At 35.8% G+C, this 19354-nt stretch overlaps 2 protein-coding genes across 3 annotated transcripts in view; both read right to left on the reverse strand.

The window, feature by feature from the left end:
• The window catches only part of LOC136817155 (protein SREK1IP1-like), a 113149-nt gene that overhangs the window by 14245 nt on the left and 79550 nt on the right, over window positions 1-19354 (reverse strand). For both annotated transcript variants that reach the window (XM_067073494.1, XM_067073493.1), the window contains one exon: window positions 1120-1228. In XM_067073494.1, coding sequence (XP_066929595.1) covers window positions 1120-1174 — 55 coding nt within the window. In that variant the 5' untranslated portion in view covers window positions 1175-1228. Of the gene's footprint in view, window positions 1-1119; window positions 1229-19354 lie in introns of those variants that run through there.
• Window positions 5991-8096, reverse strand: LOC136817153 (uncharacterized). Its single transcript, XM_067073490.1, has 2 exons — window positions 7387-8096; window positions 5991-6346 (listed from the first exon to the last, which is right to left on the reverse strand). The coding sequence occupies exons 1-2, from the start codon at window positions 8059-8061 to the stop codon at window positions 6068-6070; spliced, it is 954 nt and encodes a 317-aa protein (XP_066929591.1). The 5' UTR covers window positions 8062-8096; the 3' UTR covers window positions 5991-6067.

Consider the following 19354-nt stretch of genomic DNA (forward strand, 5'->3'; position numbering starts at 1 on the left):
CGTTCTATTTACAAGTTTATGAGTGTTTTAGAACGTTCAGGAACGTTCATTAACGTTCGTTAACGTCTCAAAACGTTTGCGACATTAAAATCTTTAAACACAAGGGATTGTTCGCCAGCGTTGCTGGATGTTTGGGAACGATAAGAGCGTTCTGGAACAATCCAGTTGCGCTACGGAACGTTCTTGAACGTTAATCTTTGGACACAAGGGATTGTTCGCCAGCGTTGCTGGATGTTTGGGAACGATAAGAGCGTTCTGGAACAATCCAGTTGCGCTACGGAACGTTCTTGAACGTTAATCTTTGGACACAAGGGATTGTTCGCGAGCGTTGCTGGATGTTTGGGAACGATAAGAGCGTTCTGGAACAATCCAGTTGCGCTACGGAATGTTCTTGAACGTTAACCTTTGGACACAAGGGATTGTTCGCCAGCGTTGCTGGATGTTTGAGAACGATAAGAGCGTTCTGGAACAATCCAGTTGCGCTACGGAACGTTCTTGAACGTTAATCTTTGGACACAAGGGATTGTTCGCCAGCGTTGCTGGATGTTTGGGAACGATAAGAGCGTTCTGGAACAATCCAGTTGCGCTACGGAACGTTCTTGAACGTTAATCTTTGGACACAAGGGATTGTTCGCGAGCGTTGCTGGATGTTTGGGAACGATAAGAGCGTTCTGGAACAATCCAGTTGCGCTACGGAACGTTCTTGAACGTTAATCTTTGGACACAAGGGATTGTTCGCGAGCGTTGCTGGATGTTTGGGAACGATAAGAGCGTTCTGGAACAATCCAGTTGCGCTACGGAACGTTCTTGAACGTTAATCTTTGGACACAAGGGATTGTTCGCGAACGTTACTGAATGTTTGGGAACGATAAGAGCGTTCGGGAACAATCCAGTTGCGCTACGGAACGCTCTTGAACGTTAATCTTTGGACACAAGGGATTGTTCGCGAGCGTTGCTGGATGTTTGGGAACGATAAGAGCGTTCGGGAACAATCCAGTTGCGCTACGGAACGTTCGTGAACGTATCAAGACCGTTCATTTCATTTGTATTTCAAATCTCTCGTGATGAAGCATATTAAAATAGAAGTCAAAATAACTCAAATGTTTAATTAAGACTGACCTTTGATTTGAGCTTCAGCACTATTAGCAGCTCCTCCTCCAGCCATGTAGCTCATCTTGCTCCACAACAATATTCTATTTATTTTTTCTATCTATGTATTTTTTCTAATCTATAATTGGAAAAAGAAAACAAGGATGATATAAAATAGTATAAACAAGAATGTTTATTAAAAAAATAAGGTACATAAAACATTTTGACGAATGGGAGAGTTTTGAAAAAATAAAAAAGGACCGTCAAACAGATATGAAAACGTTTGAAATTCTTATTTCATTTTATTAAAATCAATAATTCGGTTAATAAATTATTTATAGTTACTATACTGGCTGTACTTTGCAATAAAATTTTATAGTGTTACAATTTTGAAAATGAAAAAGAAAAGAATAAAAAAAGGAATAAAAAAATACCCTTTTCGTTATGATTTCTTATTTTTTATACTGATAATGAAATATATAGCATGGTTAGGGTTGAGAGTTTGAATTTCCGATCAAAATTTCAGATCCTAATGACGGTTGAAAACACATCAGCCAATCAAATTCTGTTATTTATTCATTGGTCACACTTTCTTAGAGAAAACGCAAGTTCCGAAATTTGGTTTTTATTTTAGTAAGTGAGGACGGCGCTAAATTCGAATTCCCTACTGTAAATTTTTTTGAGGCAGAAATGTGCTTCACAGCTCGTGTATATATCAGATTACAAAAATACAGGACGGGTCGACCTGTCTTTGTGAGTATGAAATCTAGAAGATAAAACTGATCATACGTCCAGGGTATTTTGTAGAAAGCATTTGAAAGTAGGAAAATAATTCTGAGGGCATCAACATGATCGCTTGCACTAAAGAATTGATGTACAACAAGCATCGTGGTAAGAAGGGAAAGCTTTAGAATAAACGCTAAAATCTTATTCCAAGTTATTTTCAAATAATATCAAGAAATAGAATGAGCCAAGATATTCCGTATAATATGGTCTAAATATGATATAATAATAATAATAATAATTTATCTACAGCCACCCCAGGGGGGGTACCAAGTTGTAGTACTTGACCAGTGCCAAAAAGTTGTACTTTCTTGTTTTTTTTTTAATTTATCTGAGAACACCACCACTTAGTACCCTGGTACTAAGTTGAATTTAGCCCTTAAAATAGGTATACCACCCCTTAATACCCGGTACAATCTTGATATCACCTTTAAGAAATGACACACCACCGTTAAGTACCCTGTACTAAGTTTATTTTCCCCCTCAAAATAGGTATACCACCCTTTAATTCTTAGTGATAGTACTTTCTGGTACACCTCCTTTAAATTTTCTAAAAAACTTTGTTTTTTTAACTTCATTTTTTATGGAAATTTCAAACTCATTTTAGGCCAAAACCAATTATAGAACCTGAAAGCTCTTGAAAAATTATATATAAGACTTTTAAGCGAGTATGGCTGATTTTTGTACTGAATGGAAGTTATTTGGAGGCCCGGAAAACCCGAGTTACAAAAACTCGAGTTACAAAAACCCGAGTTACAAAAACCCGAGTTACGACGAATGTGACGTCACAAGTCTCAAATTATGACGTCATAAGGGAACTTCTTAACTCGAAAAAGTTTTTTACTGTTGTTTTGTAACTCGAAATATTTTTTAAAAATTTTGTTTTAGAGTTACGTAACTCGAAAATAAATTTTAAAAAAATATTTCGAGTTATGTTGAAGCGCAACCAGGTTGGCCAAAAATTCTAAGAAGCGCTCTTTTTCTTTTTGTTTACAAATGGGGTCTTTGATCTATAAAACTAAAAGAAAAGAGGAAGGGAATAAAAATGAAAGGGGACAGTAAACAATCTTCTATTTTGATGGGAATTTCTGAAGGTTTTGTTGGGTGAAGTAGACTTAAAATCTAAAAGATTCGATTACTCGAAATATATTTTGTATTCCACAATCTATATTTGTTAAATTCAAATTCATTGTCCTTTCGCTAAAAACTAAAAACTTCGGTAGAACTTGTAGTTTCTTTAGGTTTTCACACATTTTTTAAGAACAAACCATACGAGAACAGAAGGTTTCGAGGGCTAAAATTATGACAATAAGTTAAGAACATTTCTTGACATTCTAAGGCCTTACTTATGGACTCAAAAACACCTAATTTCTTAGAAAATTACAGAAAATACTCACCTAATGCTAATAGTGAAATAGGAACATTTTAAGAAAATATTAAGGCTCAACTAAAAAAGCTAAAGACCCGAAGGCTTCGAATTTTTAGATGTTCTTATAAAAAAACACAACACATATTTCGTTGAAAAGATTCTCGATTGCACAATGTACAAAATAATATAATGAATTGTAATCGTTAAAATAATTGCTTAAAATATTCTTCTGATTGTTCAAAATCATGACGTCTGTTCTTTTATTTTATTATAATTATTGTTTTATAAATTAGATCTTTCGACGCTGTTTCTATCATTTCCGCTTTAAAATAAGTTTCTATTCTAATCAGATCTATTGATTCTTCTCGAAAGAAAGGGTGTATATTTATTAATGGTATGAATTCTAGAATTTTTGGCCGACTTGGTTTCACCTGAAGATAACTCGAAAGTTCAAATAATGTACTACAATTTCAAGTTACGTAACTCGAAAAATGAAATTTAAAATTTATTTTCGAGTTACGTAACTCTAAAACAAAATTTAAAAAAAATATTTCGAGTTACAAAACAACAGTAAAAACTTTTTCGAGTTAAGAAGTTCCCTTATGACGTCATAATTTGAGACTTATGACGTCACATTCGTCGTAACTCGGGTTTTTGTAACTCGGGTTTTTGTAACTCGAGTTTTTGTAACTCGGGTTTTCCGGGCCTCAGTTATTTGATATAGAAGTGTTATTTTATAAGCGATTTATGACTAAAATGAGGGGGAAACCACCACTTCTTCATCAAATAACTCCCGTTCAGTACAGAAATCAGCCATACTCGCTTAAAAGTCTTCTACATAGTTTTTCAAGAGCTTTCAGATTCTATAATTAGTTTTGGCCTAAAATAAGTTTGAAATTTCTATAAAAAATCAGCTCTTGGGCTTTACCCTAGGTTTTCAATAAATGGGTCCAGAAATAAGGGCTACCCTTAAATTTTTTTTCATGTCCGGTCCAAATTTGGTGCTTTGTTCCGAATTTGCACGATAATTACACCAATCAGGCCTACTATGATAACAACCAGGGGAAAACAAAGAACAAAAGTTTAATAAACAATAAACGTAATAAATATCCTAATAATTTAGTAAGAAATAAATATTGACTGCCTAAAATAAGAAATTTTTTGTGATTTTTCAGGATTTTTTGTACCAGATACTAACTTGGTGCCTCATATTTGGTATTGAGACCACCATTTAGTCCCTTGATACAAAGTTGCAAAAATGTTTTTTCAATTAGGACCACCACTTAGTACCATGTACTAAGTTGTTTTTTACTTACCGTATCAGACCACCACTTGGCACTGGCCCCCACAACTTAGTACCAACCCCCCCCTGACCACCCATTACTGGGTAAGGTTGGACATAGAGTCATGACTCTCGCCCATGAGGCCTATTCACTTCAGAGAGTTACGACTCTATGTCGAGCTATCAAAAAAGAAGAAAAAAACTTCAAAATTACTTTTTCTTGCTTAAGGCAAGAGTAAAATATTGGTTTAATGAAACATTTTTAAACTCCATAGCTTGGTCAAGTAACGATTTCGTTGGCCGACCTCTTTTAGTGTAATGATCGTTATTGAAAGTTAGTAATTTGACAGTTCGTGTTACTGGCATACGAATGATTATGACTAAAGTAGTGATGTTGCTGAGATTTTATAAAGAAGCTAGATGTTCCACATATAAAGAATTACAAACCTTGTCAAATAAATCCATCTCTATGTTGAAAAAAGGTCTGATGGTCGAAATGTTCATAAAAATATGATGTGTTTTTCTTGAGTATGCTATTTTGTATACACTCTCACATAGATGGAGAAAATTGGTTTTTACTTGACAAGATAATTGTATATGAAGTATGAAGTATATATTATAATGATATCAAAAAATAAAAATCAATTATAAAATTATATTTTTAAAAAGCCTAAAACAGTTAAATACTATGAATTTCACACCTTACAGACGATCTTTGAAAGGCGTAAAACAGCCTGTAATGTAATTTTATATTTGATGTAGCCACTTTGTCATCAAAATTGTTTAACATTGTTTTTATCTAGATATCAAAAATAAAATTTTAAAAACATATAGAACGAACCAGCTCAGACCAGCTTTGTATTATCCCTCACCCATCTACAATCATGCTCATGGTCGAAATCTATTGAGCTATTAAGCTTATTTCCTCGTTTTACGAAATTCGGAGTTCGGGCGAGAATGTCGATTTTGGGCCATTTCTTAAATTTAATCGGATATTTCAATTTGGCTCGGTTTTATAGACTTTCAGGCTATATTAGAAGCCTTAATGGACCATTTTTGAACTTTTGGATCCTCAGACCCTAAGGTCCTAAGTCTTAAAGTCTCATGTTAAAACTCAGTGTTAAACTGTACCCTTCCAACCTACTTTAGAGCACTTACAAATCGAATGTGGTTTTAAAACTTCCAGGTGAATTTCCCTTTTTTCTCAAATATTATGACCATATGATTGAATATATAATTTTCAAAACCATCATCGCTGGATTGGAACTAACATTTACGCGTCAGAATTCGAAAAATGGTAATCTGAAACAAAGAAATTGTTGGATTCAATCCGTCAGCCAAAATGAGGTGCAAGTTTAATTAATCCTTTTTGCTCGCCTATGAAAGGTTGAAAATTCTTCTCTAGGTTTCGTCTATATCTCATTAGTGTTTGTATTAATGTAGGTTGCCTGGAGAGACCAGAGCCTCCCTCCTCCTTGCAAGTGAAATATGTACGCGAGTGAAACTAACACGGAATTTTTTTGGATGATTTTTCCTCTCCATCATCAATAGGTTTCTCCAAACTTTTTCATCAAGTAATCCCAAGCATTAGTTTTTACATTCTGTTCTTTGTTTACCAAATCTTCCACCACACAATCATTATTTGGATGTAAAAAGAAAGCTAAGGATTGTCTTGCTTTATTGATATTAGTAGGAACGACAACTCTGTGACGTGTTGATTTCAATTTTTGACCACTCCAGATTTGAAGCATATCACCAGCGTTGACCACAATGCATCCTGGGATTGGTTTGGCATCTACGTATTCACCACTGGGTGAAACGACCTGAAAGTAAAAAAAATATTGGGTTATTCTGAAAAAAAGTATTTACTAGCAAACTATTTACTAAACATGGGTTTAAGGAGGTCATTATTCGATTATTCGATCCTAGAGGAGTAACTTTTTTAAAAGTTAAAAGGTGGTCGATAAAATTTCTATATCCAATCTAATCTTAGACAAATATGACATATCTGGTATTCCTTCAAACTGACTGACAGGCTGACTTCTTATAAAAATTAAAGTTTTTTCAGGTTTTTTATTCAACAAGGCCTTCTTACAAATATTTTTATGGAAAAAATCTTTTCCCTTCACACTGCGGTAGAGTAGCAGTAGAGTGAAATAGCCTCTTTCAATCAGATATTCTAGAATTGACATTCTCATAGACAAATTTAACTTAGACGTCATTTCCATGTGAATTGATTACCAACCCTCTCAGGGGTCAACCGCACCATAAAGGGTTGATTGGTGTATATACAGCTATAATCCCCCATTATCATCTTGAAATAACATTAAGGCAATGATGAGACTACCTTATTACACAAAAATAAATAGACACATAATTAACTGCCTTGAAATTATCACAATTACACAAATTTTATTTGCTTTTTTAAGGACGCAACGGCTGATTTTAGTAATACAGAATTTCTTGATTTGTGGTAATCACATGTCTAGACTTATTTCGTGTAATAGGTATTGGCATAATGTTGGAATTTTAAAGCAACTTTTTTATTCATGATATGCACCATTGCAATGTATTCTACAGACACCAAAAGTTGATTGGTTGAAAGTGACGTATTAATTAATTTTACATCACTTACAACCAATCAGCTATTGGGTCCGTGATGTAATGTCAGAAGACATTGCAATGGTGCATATATATACTCAAAACCATAACGATATACTCAAATATCGTGAGTATAGATTTTTATGGAAGAAGCCTTTCAAACCATTATACTACTGTGAGTAAAAGACCCCCTTTGTACTGTCCTATCCTACAATCAGAAAAAATAGGTTGGGGAAAAAGATCTAATATTAATTTAATAAACCTGTAGTCCCCCAGCATCGTCTTGAAATAACAATGTGATTGTTCCATAATCAGAATGTTCTCCACATCTCAATTGGTGTTCCAGAACTGTACTGCTATCTTCAATAGCCGGATAATAAAGTAATCGTAATGTTGTAGCATTCTTGCTGAAATTCCCAATACCATTGTGGTGGTTGTATAAAAAGTTTACTTTATCGTCTGTGTTCAGACCCAGTGTAATTGCTTTTATTAGAAGCACCCCAAGTTTTTTACACACCCCATAAAAAGATGTGTTCTTAGAAATAAAGTCCGGTGTTGTCGCGTTCATGTCTTGAGTTTTGTCAGTCAGTGGTAGATAATTAAAACACTCTTTCAAATCGAACGGTCTTATTTTCTCGAAAGTTTCAACTTTGTATGGAACGTATCCCCAATTATCATTACTTGTTCTTGAAAATCTTTTCTTGGTTTCAGAATCAAATTTAAAAAAGTTTCTTGATTCTTCAAATACTCCATTGATTTGGTTTTCGGGTATTCCATGTCCTTTGATGTAAATAAACCCGTACTGAGAAAAAGCATCGATAATTTGGTCTGATATATCCTTGGTTATTGGGTCATTTGATATGTCTTGCAGGTAGCCATCTCCCTCCAAATACTTTTCAGACAATGCTGATACATCAATTATTGGAAAAGTTGCCATTATTCTGGAACTTTAAATTTATTATAACTTTTGGTAAGTTTTGGTTATTATGAGAATTTTGGTCATTTTTAATGAGAGCTCAGATGGAGGAGCTACAAGGGAATTCAATTCTTTCAGCTTGAAAAGACACACAACAAGTATGGCCATTCTAGAGGAAGGAGTAGGTTTTATGTCACACTAATTGTGACTTTTGACACGCACTGGCCATTCCCCAGGTGTTTCTTAGGACCATAAAAGATATCTCTAACCAATACAAAATACAAAACATTAAAACCTTTTAGAAATCTATCCGGCATTTTCTGTTTCGAGGCCATTAAGAAATTCAACAAAGATTGAGTAGATACACCAAACTTTCAAAACACACAAATTGAAAGCGGTACCGTGAGTGGTCCAAAATCCGACAGCCCTGCCTAAATCCGATGGTGTCTTTCAAAGATACAAACGAAAATAAAAACAAACCTTCATTGTGACGCAATGAAGATACCAAAGCGTCAACTAAACTGAGAGATTTGATACACTGTTAGAACCAATTGAACCAAATAACAATAATTGACTTCTAATACAAAACATGATTTTTTATTATGAAATTGTTAACGTTTTAAACACAAGCAACGGATTCAGAATAATAGAGGTAATTATTTTTACAACTCACACTTTTTCATCATATTAATTGGCATCTTGACATTCTGGTCATCTTGTTAGATGTTTTGTTTCGAGAGTTCTTGCAATAGTTTATTGTTCAACTTGGAGAGGGAATGTTTGCAAACATAGAATTTTTTTCATAGCAGATATTTGGGGGGTCGGATTTAGGCAGGGCTGTCGGATTTAAGGACTACTCACGGTAATAAGTACTAGTAATCTCATGGTTATGAGGGAAATTTGGGATAAATTTCCTGAGGTCAATTTTGAAATGTTTTGAAATTTCTCGAGTGCAATGAGGGAAATTTAAAACATTTCGAAATTTGACCGAGGGTAATTTATCCCGAATTTCACGAAAACAAGCATAACAAGCATGGGATTCCTGGTTAATCTTATGGTTTGGATTGAAATTTTAATAATTCTAAAAGACGTCCACTTAACACTGGAAATCAATCTGAAACTTTAAAAAGAGGTCTCAAAAAAGTCATAGAAACGCGAATTGAGATAGTATATAATAGAGATGTCACATGACTCAAATCTCGCAGTCTTATTGGACTAGAGAAAGCGAAAGTGAAATCGCGCGATCTGATTGGATGAAAAAAGACCGCGGGAGCTGGAAACAAATGGAATTCTCTAGAATTCTGATTTCGTCCCTCACATGACTTAAGGTTTAATCTCAAAATTAATACCTTATGAAATTTAGAGTTTTACTGTGGTGGTCATCTTTGAGATTGAGATTGCCCTTTTTTCATGTAGAGGAATAGTTGATGTTTTCATATGACAAAAAGGCCAATCTCAAAGGTAGAACAGGATTGCAAGATTTCCGATTTTCCAAGACACTTATTTTGAGATTGAACCTTAAGTCATGTGAGGGACAATTTGAAAACAAGATGGCGGCGAGAAAAGCACGTATTTTGCTTTGGACGAAAGGTTGTAAATTCTGGTTGATTTTAAGGTTTTATCTTATCTTATCTCATTTACTTTTATTAGTGAGGGGCTTCTTCAATGTTTGGGGAAGGTAAGTCTGTAAAAGTTATTTGTTTTTCGGTGGAAAAAAGTGTTTAAAAAAGCATTTTTTGTGCTCAAGGTTTATTTTTCTTCGCAAATTTTTGTCTTCAATCTTAAATAGATGAACAAGTATTTGACTGATGATTATGAATTTTTCATAGAACATAGTAAAACTATTCAGGAACTTAGACCTTTTTACAGAATTTCAAAAGATCTATTAGTTCTGGAGATATATTGAAAAGTTTAGACATCGGTAGTTTGTGTTCGCGTTTCGCGTTCCCAAACCAAACGCACGTGCCAGACAATCTCAATCGAACGGAATCGACAATCGAACCAGTCGAACCAAATTGAACACAATCGACCGATTCTCAATCGAACGTCAAAATTCTGGGTAATATTCGATTGGTTCGATTGTTGTTCGACTGGTTCGATTGTCGATTTCGTTCGATTGAGATTGTCTGGTTTTATTCTTGTAGCTTTCCAACATCCAAGCTCTCAAACATCACGAGCCGAATGAAATTACTTTCGATTTCCCTAAGAAATTATGCGACGAACAATCCGGGGGTCAATGAATCGACAATCGAACGCAATCGAACTCAATCAAACATCAATCGAACGCAATCGAATATCAATCGAATCCGAAAATTGCGGTAATATTCGATTGAGATTCCATTGCGTTTGACAATCGAATTTCAATCGGTCGATTGCGTTCGATTTGGTGCGACTGGTTCGATCGCCGATTCTGTTTGATTGAGATTGTCTGCGGGGATTCGGAAACCAACGCCTTAACCGTTAAGCCATCATCGCACAGCAAAGCCACGCAATTCATAACATATTATACCGGACTGGCAAAAGATGGGGGTAATGTTATTATAATATGGGTAAAAGTACCCCTTTTTTAAACCTGACTGAAATTCGAGCCGTTACTAGCAACCCTGCAGGGCCCAAGGCGTCGAGTATGCACCCGGCACAGTGACAAGCCGTTACTAGCAACCCTAACCCTACCTTACTGTTAGTTAATCAATTCCAAACAACAAAACCCCCGGAAACACAGTGGGGTGACTATCAGCGATCCGTGGATAAGAAAATAAGATAAAAAAATGAAGGTAACTTTGGGCAATCCAATATAACGGATGCGGCTACACTGTACAATGTACGGTGGGAAAATTAATGTAAGTGGGAAAATTGATATACGGTGGGAAAATTAATGTACGGTGGGAAAATGTACAGTATTTTGGCATTTTAACCTAAAATCCCACCGTACATTAAAAAATGCCCACCGGACAACACCTACAATGTATGGCGGTGTCCAGGGTCGTCTTTACAATAATACAATGCTGACAAGTTGACACAACACATGTGTACATGTACATTCATTGACAAGTAATCCCTGAGAGAAGTTTATATCAAAATCTGCAACAAAAAACAATAGTGGTCTCTTCTACTGATTGCTTCCTGGCGCTCCTTTGCAGCTGTTTATCAAATTTCCACCAATGAGGCTGGACTTAAAATACTGTTAGTTTGCCGTCACCCAACCCTAGATTTTGGAGGTTGATCGGTTGGTCGGTCGGAAATTCATTCTATTTTGACGATCATAGCATCAGCCCCGCCCCCTTATTATTTTTTTTTTGGGGGGGGGGCTAAGAAATATTTTGGCTTTTAAAGAGCCTGGGGGCTAAAATTACCAAAATATTTGGGGGGGGCCTAGATTGTTGGGGGAGGGGCAGATGATCTGACTGAGACTGGGGGCTGTTCAGCTAATTTTGAAAGATCTCTTATCTTACTATTAAATCAAATATAAAAAGCAAAAGATTTGTAAACATAAATATTAATACAAGTAAAATTGAGTTTTCATTTATCAGTACTGTACTCGCATATATTTTTTATTTTATTCTCTACAGGGGCGGGAGAACAATGGTTGTGTTTTTTCCTCAAGTGTTAAAGGACCTAGCACAAGGTAATTTTCAGGGGGAGCTAAATTATTGGGGGGACCTTACTTTGTTGGGGGGAGCTAGAAACCTGACTGAAGCTATGCAATTTATGAATTTTTTGCAAAACGACCGTTTTGAGGGCCCGAAGCGCCCGAATAAGGAGTGTAGCATCCTTTGGCAAGATCTGCGTACGTGGGGCGTAAATTTGTAGAAATTTGTTCAAAAAAAATGTCCCCAAAACTGCTACCTCCAAAACGAAAAATGTTGACTTTGCTCTGTATTGAAGAATGGCACCTGTTCAGCCAGCGAAAAGAAGCATTTACCTCGTAAATTTTATTGAAAATTAAATTAAGTAAAACTTTGGTTCTGATTTTGTCGTTTTTTGTTTTTAATACAGTATACATACTTTTAAAAAAAGTAAAAGTGGTACTAAAATTATATCTAGTTTGACTATACAACCCAGTGCGAGATTTTTGTGACGTTGCTGCTACTTTCACTTTTGCACACTTGCCAAACATAAACAAAGATGGCGATTTTTTTCAAGGTAGGATCCTGCTGATTTTTTAAGCTGGAAGGCATCTTTTGCTTGTAAAATGACGTTGCTACTGTTCACACTTATTGGAAATTTTAAATGAGTATCATTCTTGAGGTTTTTTTACCACTTCCTCTGGTGTCTGGGAGAGGTGAGAGCTGTCCTATCCTCCACTACCACTTCCTGACAGTTAGTCACACTAGCGTCCCGCCAAAATGCGTATCAAAGATTAATGCTGCGAATGCGCTATATTGTTTACTTGACTCTCAAGCAAAAAAATGCGCTGCAAAACTTCTAAAGGGATTCATGAAAAAATAACCCGGCCCTATTTAATGAAATTAACATTTTCAAAAACTATGAGAAATTGCCTAAAATTTGAGCCATAGATGAAAGAATTTGAGCCAAGCCAACCTTGAAAACTAATTTGAAGATCAACTTCCCAAGAAAAAGATCTACGGGGGAGGCGGAACCCACCTAGATCCGGGCACCAGCGGATAGGCTGTTTCCTGGAAATTTTGCCAGACCTGAAACAATGACCCATTTACATGTGCGGAATTATTTTTACTTTAGCGTTTAAACCTGTATAGTATATTTTACTTAGAAGTACTTTAATTCTCTTACCCCCGTCTCACCCCCCCCCTGATATGAGCAAGGGTCCCAACCATGTTGGCCACCCCTACTAAAAATTTCAGATCAAAACAAACAAGGAATTAATTCCTGTAACTCGTAGAAAATTGGAAAAAGCTGGTTTTTGACTGTTTCTGATCCTAAAAAGTGCTATTTTTTGGTAAAAGCTATGCAATTTATGTTTGGATTTCTAGAAAGCTTACCCATTCATTGTTAATACATTTTTTATTTGAAAGTACTGTAATCTCTTCATGGAATAAAAAGATATATCTTGTAGGGTCATTTTTAAAAATTTTTTTGCCAAATTCGATTTTTGCATTTCGCCATTTTACCCTACGCAAACGCACGTGCTGGGAATCCGAAGGTCTTTCTTTGGGGGCCGTCGACAAACGATTTTCCTTTTTTATAACGGTTTCCGGCCGTAAGGGGTGGGAGGGGGTCACTGCAATGCCGATTTAAAAGTTTTTAAAAAAGGGAAAGTCTCACTTACAAATTTCATCAGTCCAAAAAGTAGAAACATGTGAAGAAAGGGCTAAAAGACCAAAAAAACCACACAACATTCACCTTATTCCCGATCACCAATTAATGCTTCGACAAGAAAAATGACTGGTCACGTGAAAAAAGTCGGCAATTTTGACTCCTTGCTCCACCCATCCCGCCCTGACTTGCCATGGGGCTTGCTTGGAGTTTCAAAATTGAAAGGTCACAGCGCTCAAAACCACATGTTTATTCCGTGCGAAAAGAAGAACTTTGAGGATTACGAATCGAAAGAACATGGCGGCCATTAGCCTGTACCAGACGACCACGGCTTTTTCCTCAACACCGTTCCAGAGTGATAAAAAAATCGTGTGTTGGGATAGAGAGATAGGCTAGGCGGCCATGGACCATTACCAGTAGTGAAAGTATTTACTTTTGAAGAGTTATTTTGGCCGCTAAGACGTAGGGGGGAGGGGGTCTGAACCTTAACGGCCTCAGGCCGTTAAAAAAAAGGAAAGTCATTTGTCGACAGCCCCTTGTGGTGCCTTGATATGATGGTGGTTCGAACCCCGCATGGTTAACCTGATAACAGCTGTTCATAATTTTCTTACGTGCACGGTAAACCTCTGAAGGCACTTGAAAATTATACATCTGACAGTTACATCAATATGCCTTCTTACATGTCTTTAAAAATATAAATAAAAGTAATCACGGAAAACGATGCGAAAAAAAAGACATATAAGTGTTAGAACAGAGTAATCAAACTCGTTAAAAAAAGTACCATTAGAAGTCATAAAAAATCAACCTGAATAAATCCAATCGAAATTCAAGAGCACTTCGTAATTCCCCAAACAACATTACATTACTATGTCAAACTCCCATCACATAAATTTTACAATCAGTCAGAGTAGACTACGCTCGCCACCAAAGAGGTTTATTTGGAAAGGGTAATTATATTTTATTGTTCGCTTCTTTTTTAAAGATTCGCCGGGTTGGAAAAGTATGAATTTCTTTGTACATATTTTACCTACCCCAAATATTTAGGAGGCTGAGTTTTAAACGAATTGTCAAGTTGAAACGAACGATAAATGTATCAAGGTCTGTTTTATTTACCCCCTGGTGACTTAACAAAAGAGACTTAACTCGATGTTTCAATCCAATTATTGAAAGTTTGTCTCAGCCTTTTTATAATAAGCGAGACATACGTTCTCTGATTGCGCAATTTTCATATTGACATTTTCGAGGCATTTTGATGTAACTGTCTGAGGAAAATAGTCCTCCCGCGGAAAATTTTACAACAAGAATCTTGTTGTGTGCCAGAAAGTCAAAAACTGATACGGCGCCTTATTCGTAAACACAATCACGCAACTTTGTTGTCATTCCCAGTCCTTTTAGACGAACGCGGTCCTTACGATTTTGAGATAGCATATTCGTCAGATTGTATGTTTTCACCCATCCCTTTAGAGCTTCAGCGTGGTGGGCAGAAAACAACCACAATCTGATCTCAGGTGGTTACATTACGCATGGTGCGATGATGTGTGGTTGGTCAAAATATGATACAGGTATGAAAACTTAGTCAGAATTGAAAACTAAGTCTCAGAAACTCAGACAGTCAGAAAAAAGAAAGACAGGATCAGAGATAAGAAAATAAAATAGAAACATGAAGGTAACTTTGGGCGATCCATAACTTCTTCCAATCAGCAATTTCGACCAAATGAGGTACCGTAGCTTAGCTACCATTTTAGCTGCCCGTTTCGTGTAGAATGGAGATTCGAAGACATAATTACTTTTTGCCATCGCTTAAATGTAGGTTTTTTGTAAACAACGTATAAACCGGTTGCAGAGAACTTTTTTCTTTGTGGCTTCTTAACGGATCCGATATAAATTTATCTTTGTGAGCAACTACAGTTTAGACATCAATTTTTTTTAAGGTAAACATGAAAACAAAATGGCGAAACGAAAAAATAGAAGAAGTCGAAGATTTTAGTAAATTTTTCACAGTTAACAGTTTAATCTGACTAACAATTTTAGAGTAATTGTAGAAAAGTTCGTTGTTACTAAAAGTGGTAACGGTAGGTAACGATAGGTAACGACAAGTAACGGTAGGTAACGACAGGTAACGATAAAGTAACGGTCGGTAACGATGAAGTAACGCAAGTAACGAGGGGTAACGAAAAAGTAACGAAGTAACGATAGGGAAAAAGCTGAAAATGGTGGCCCTGAGGTGTCGAACCTGGTGATTTTGGGAGAACCTAACGATTTTGGTTAATCTATTCAAGATGATTGTACAGTAGGATCTGATCGTTCTGGTGAATATGACTGTGGAGATAATAAATCCAATCGTTTTTATTGTAAATTGGTGTTTGTGAATAAACTGGAAGATTTGACGGCTTGGTGAATCAATGGTGTTGGTCAATGCAATGATGGAATCAATGGTGCTGGTCAATGCAATGATTGAATCAATTGTGCTGGTCAATGCAATGATGGAATCAATGGTGCTGGTAAATACAATGATGGAATCAATGGTGCTGGTCAATGCAATGATGGAATCAATGGTGCTGGTCAATGCAATGATGGAATCAATGGTGCTGGTCAATGCAATGATGGAATCAATTGTGCTGGTCAATGCAATGATGGAATCAATGGTGCTGGTCAATGAAATGATGGAATCAATGGTGCTGGTCAATGCAATGATGAAATCAATGGTGCTGGGTCAATGCAATGATGGAATCAATGGTGCTGGTCAATGCAATGATGGAATCAATGGTGCTGATCAATACAATGATAGAATCAATGGTGCTGGTCAATGCAATGATGGAATCAATGGTTCTGGTGAATTCAATGGTGGAATCGATGGTGGTGTACTGGTGGATGCAATGCTGCACTGACCAATGGTACTGTTGTGCAGGTGAATGCAAGTTAGGGATTGTGCATTTTTTGTAAGCATCATCTTTATAAGAATACAATCCATAACTTTTAATTCAAGGGGTATTGACTTTCGGCGATTGGTTCTTTCAATGCAACTTGGGGTTTGTGCAAAATGTGAGCATATTTATTTTTCTTATAAGCATCATCTTTATAAGAATACAATCCATAACTTTTAATTCAAGGGTATTGACTTTCGGCGATTGGTTCTTTCAATGCAACTTGGGGTTTGTGCAAAATGTGAGCATATTTATTTTTCTCATAAGCATCATCTTTATAAGAATACAATCAATAACTTTTGATTCAAGGGGTATTGACTTTCGGCGATTCGTTCATTCAAAGCAACTTGGGGTTTGTGCAAAATGTGAGCATATTTATTTTTCTTATAAACATCATCTTTATAAGAATACAATCCATAACTTTTAATTTTGACTTTCGGCCGTTAGTTCATTCAAAGCAAGTTAGGGATTGCGCAAAATGTGAGCATATTTATTTTTCTTATAAGCATCATCTTTATAAGAATACAATCAATAACTTTTGATTCAAGGGGTATTGACTTTTGGCGATTGGTTCTTTTAAAGCAAGTTGGGGTTTGTGCAAAATATGAGCATATTTATTTTTCTTATAATCATCATCTTTATAAGAATACAAGCCGTAACTTTTAATTCAAGGGGTATTGACTTTCGGCGATTGGTTCTTTCAATGCAACTTGGGGTTTGCGCAAAATGTGAGCATATTTATTTTTCTTATAAACATCATCTTTATAAGAATACAATCCATAACTTTTAATTCAAGGGTATTGACTTTTGGCGATTGGTTTATTCAAAGCAAGTTAGGGATTGCGCAAAATGTGAGCATATGTATTTTTCTCATAAGCATCATCTTTATAAGAATACAATCCATAACTTTTAATTAAGGGTTATTGACTTTCGGTGATTGGTTTATTCAAAGCAAGTTAGGGATTGTGCAAAATGTGAGTATATTTATTTTTCTCATAAGCATCATCTTCATAAGATTACAATCCATAACCTTTGAAGGTTTTGAATTTTGGTGATTGGTTGATTCAAAGAAAGTCAACGATTTCACATAAGAATAGCATTTTAATTTTAATTTTTTTCGGTTTCGTTTTATTCCAAATTGAAATAATTTAATCAGCTTATGACTAAGCTCTTAACAATACGATCGCCATTCACTGATTGCTCGTTTCTTAATTGATTCTTGTGCAATTGACATTGTAGCAAAATTTTAGCATTCCATTCTGCAAATCAATTTAACAAAACAATATTACATTGAGCATAAGATACGTTTTAAAATGTGAAATCACAAAAATTTACTGGTTCTTATATAAAAAAGCGATAATGATTCAAGAAAAATGCGTCGGTATTTTGGTGTTCGCGACACCCGTGAGAAAATCATGATTCATGGGAAAAAGTAACTTTCTTGACTATTGTAATATACACGAATGTAGAGCTCCACGTGCAGTATGATACAAGATATGCTTACAAGTTGTAAACAATCCTATTTAGAAAGGAAAATCTCATCTTTATGTAAAATGTTTTCCCAAAGAAACGTACTTTCACACCTTTTAACACGAGGTAGCAGCTGTATCTTTTTATTTTACATCGTGTTGAGTATCAAAGAAAGAGATTTGTGTAAGTTTGTAAATACACTCCAAATAAGCAAAATTTGCCAAACGGAGGAGAAAGTTGATGTCTTTTGTCTTTTGAATGCTTGAATGAAAGCGTACTGAGAAAAAAAGGTGAACTGTGATACAAAAATTGTATTCTTATAAATATGATGTTTATAAGAAAAATAAATATGCCCACATTTTGCACAATCCCTAACTTGCTTTGAACGAACCAAACGCCGAAAGTCAATACCCCTTGAATCAAAATTTATGGATTGTGTTCTTATAAAGATTATGCTTATAAGAAAAATAAATATGCTCACATTTTGCACAAACCCCAAGTTGCTTTGAATGAACCAATCACTGAAAGTCAATACCCCTTGAATCAAAAGTTATTGATTGTATTCTTATAAAGATGATGCTTATAAGAAATATAAAAATGCTCACATTTTGCACAAACCCCAAGTTGCTTTGAATGAACCAATCGCCGAAAGTCAATACCCCTTGAATTAAAAGTTATGGATTGTATTCTTATAAAGATGATGCTTATAAGAAAAATAAAAATGCTCACATTTTGCCCAAACCCCAAGTTGCTTTGAATGAACCAATCGGCGAAAGTCAATCTCCCTTGAATTAAAAGCTATGGATTGTATTCTTATAAAGATGATGCTTATAAGAAAAATAAAAATGCTCACATTTTGCACAATCCCTAACTTGCTTTGAAAGAAGCCATCAACGAAAGTCAATACCCCTTGAATCAAAAATTATCGATGGATTTCTTATAAAGATGATGCTTACAAAAAATGCACAATCCCTAACTTGCATTCACCTGCACAACAGTACCATTAGTCAGTGCAGCGTTGCATCCACCAGTACACCACCATCGATTCCACCATTGAATTCACCAGAACCATTGATTCCATCATTGCATTGACCAGCACCATTGATTCCATCATTGTATTGACCAGCACCATTGATTCCATCATTGCATTGACCAGCACCATTGATTCCATCATTGCATTGACCAGCACCATTGATTCCATCATTTCATTGACCAGCACCATTGATTCCATCATTGCATTGACCACTACATTGTTTCCATCATTGCATTGACCAACATCATTGCATTGACCAACACCATTGATTCCATCATTGTATTGACCAGCACCATTGATTCCATCATTGCATTGACCAGCACCCATTGATTCTATCATTGCATTGACCAGCACCATTGATTCCATCATTGCATTGACCAGCACCATTGATTCCATCATTGCATTGACCACTACATTGTTTCCATCATTGCATTGACCAACATCATTGCATTGACCAACACCATTGATTCCATCATTGTATTGACCAGCACCATTGATTCCATCATTGCATTGACCAGCACCCATTGATTCTATCATTGCATTGCCCAGCACCATTGATTCCATCATTGCATTGACCAGCACCATTGATTCCATCATTGCATTGACCAGCACCATTGATTCCATCATTGCATTGACCAGCACCATTGATTCC

This window comes from Clytia hemisphaerica, unplaced genomic scaffold (genome assembly GCF_902728285.1).
Source record: "Clytia hemisphaerica strain Z4C2 unplaced genomic scaffold, Clytia hemisphaerica genome assembly, whole genome shotgun sequence".
Taxonomy (NCBI): Eukaryota; Metazoa; Cnidaria; class Hydrozoa; order Leptothecata; family Clytiidae; genus Clytia; species Clytia hemisphaerica.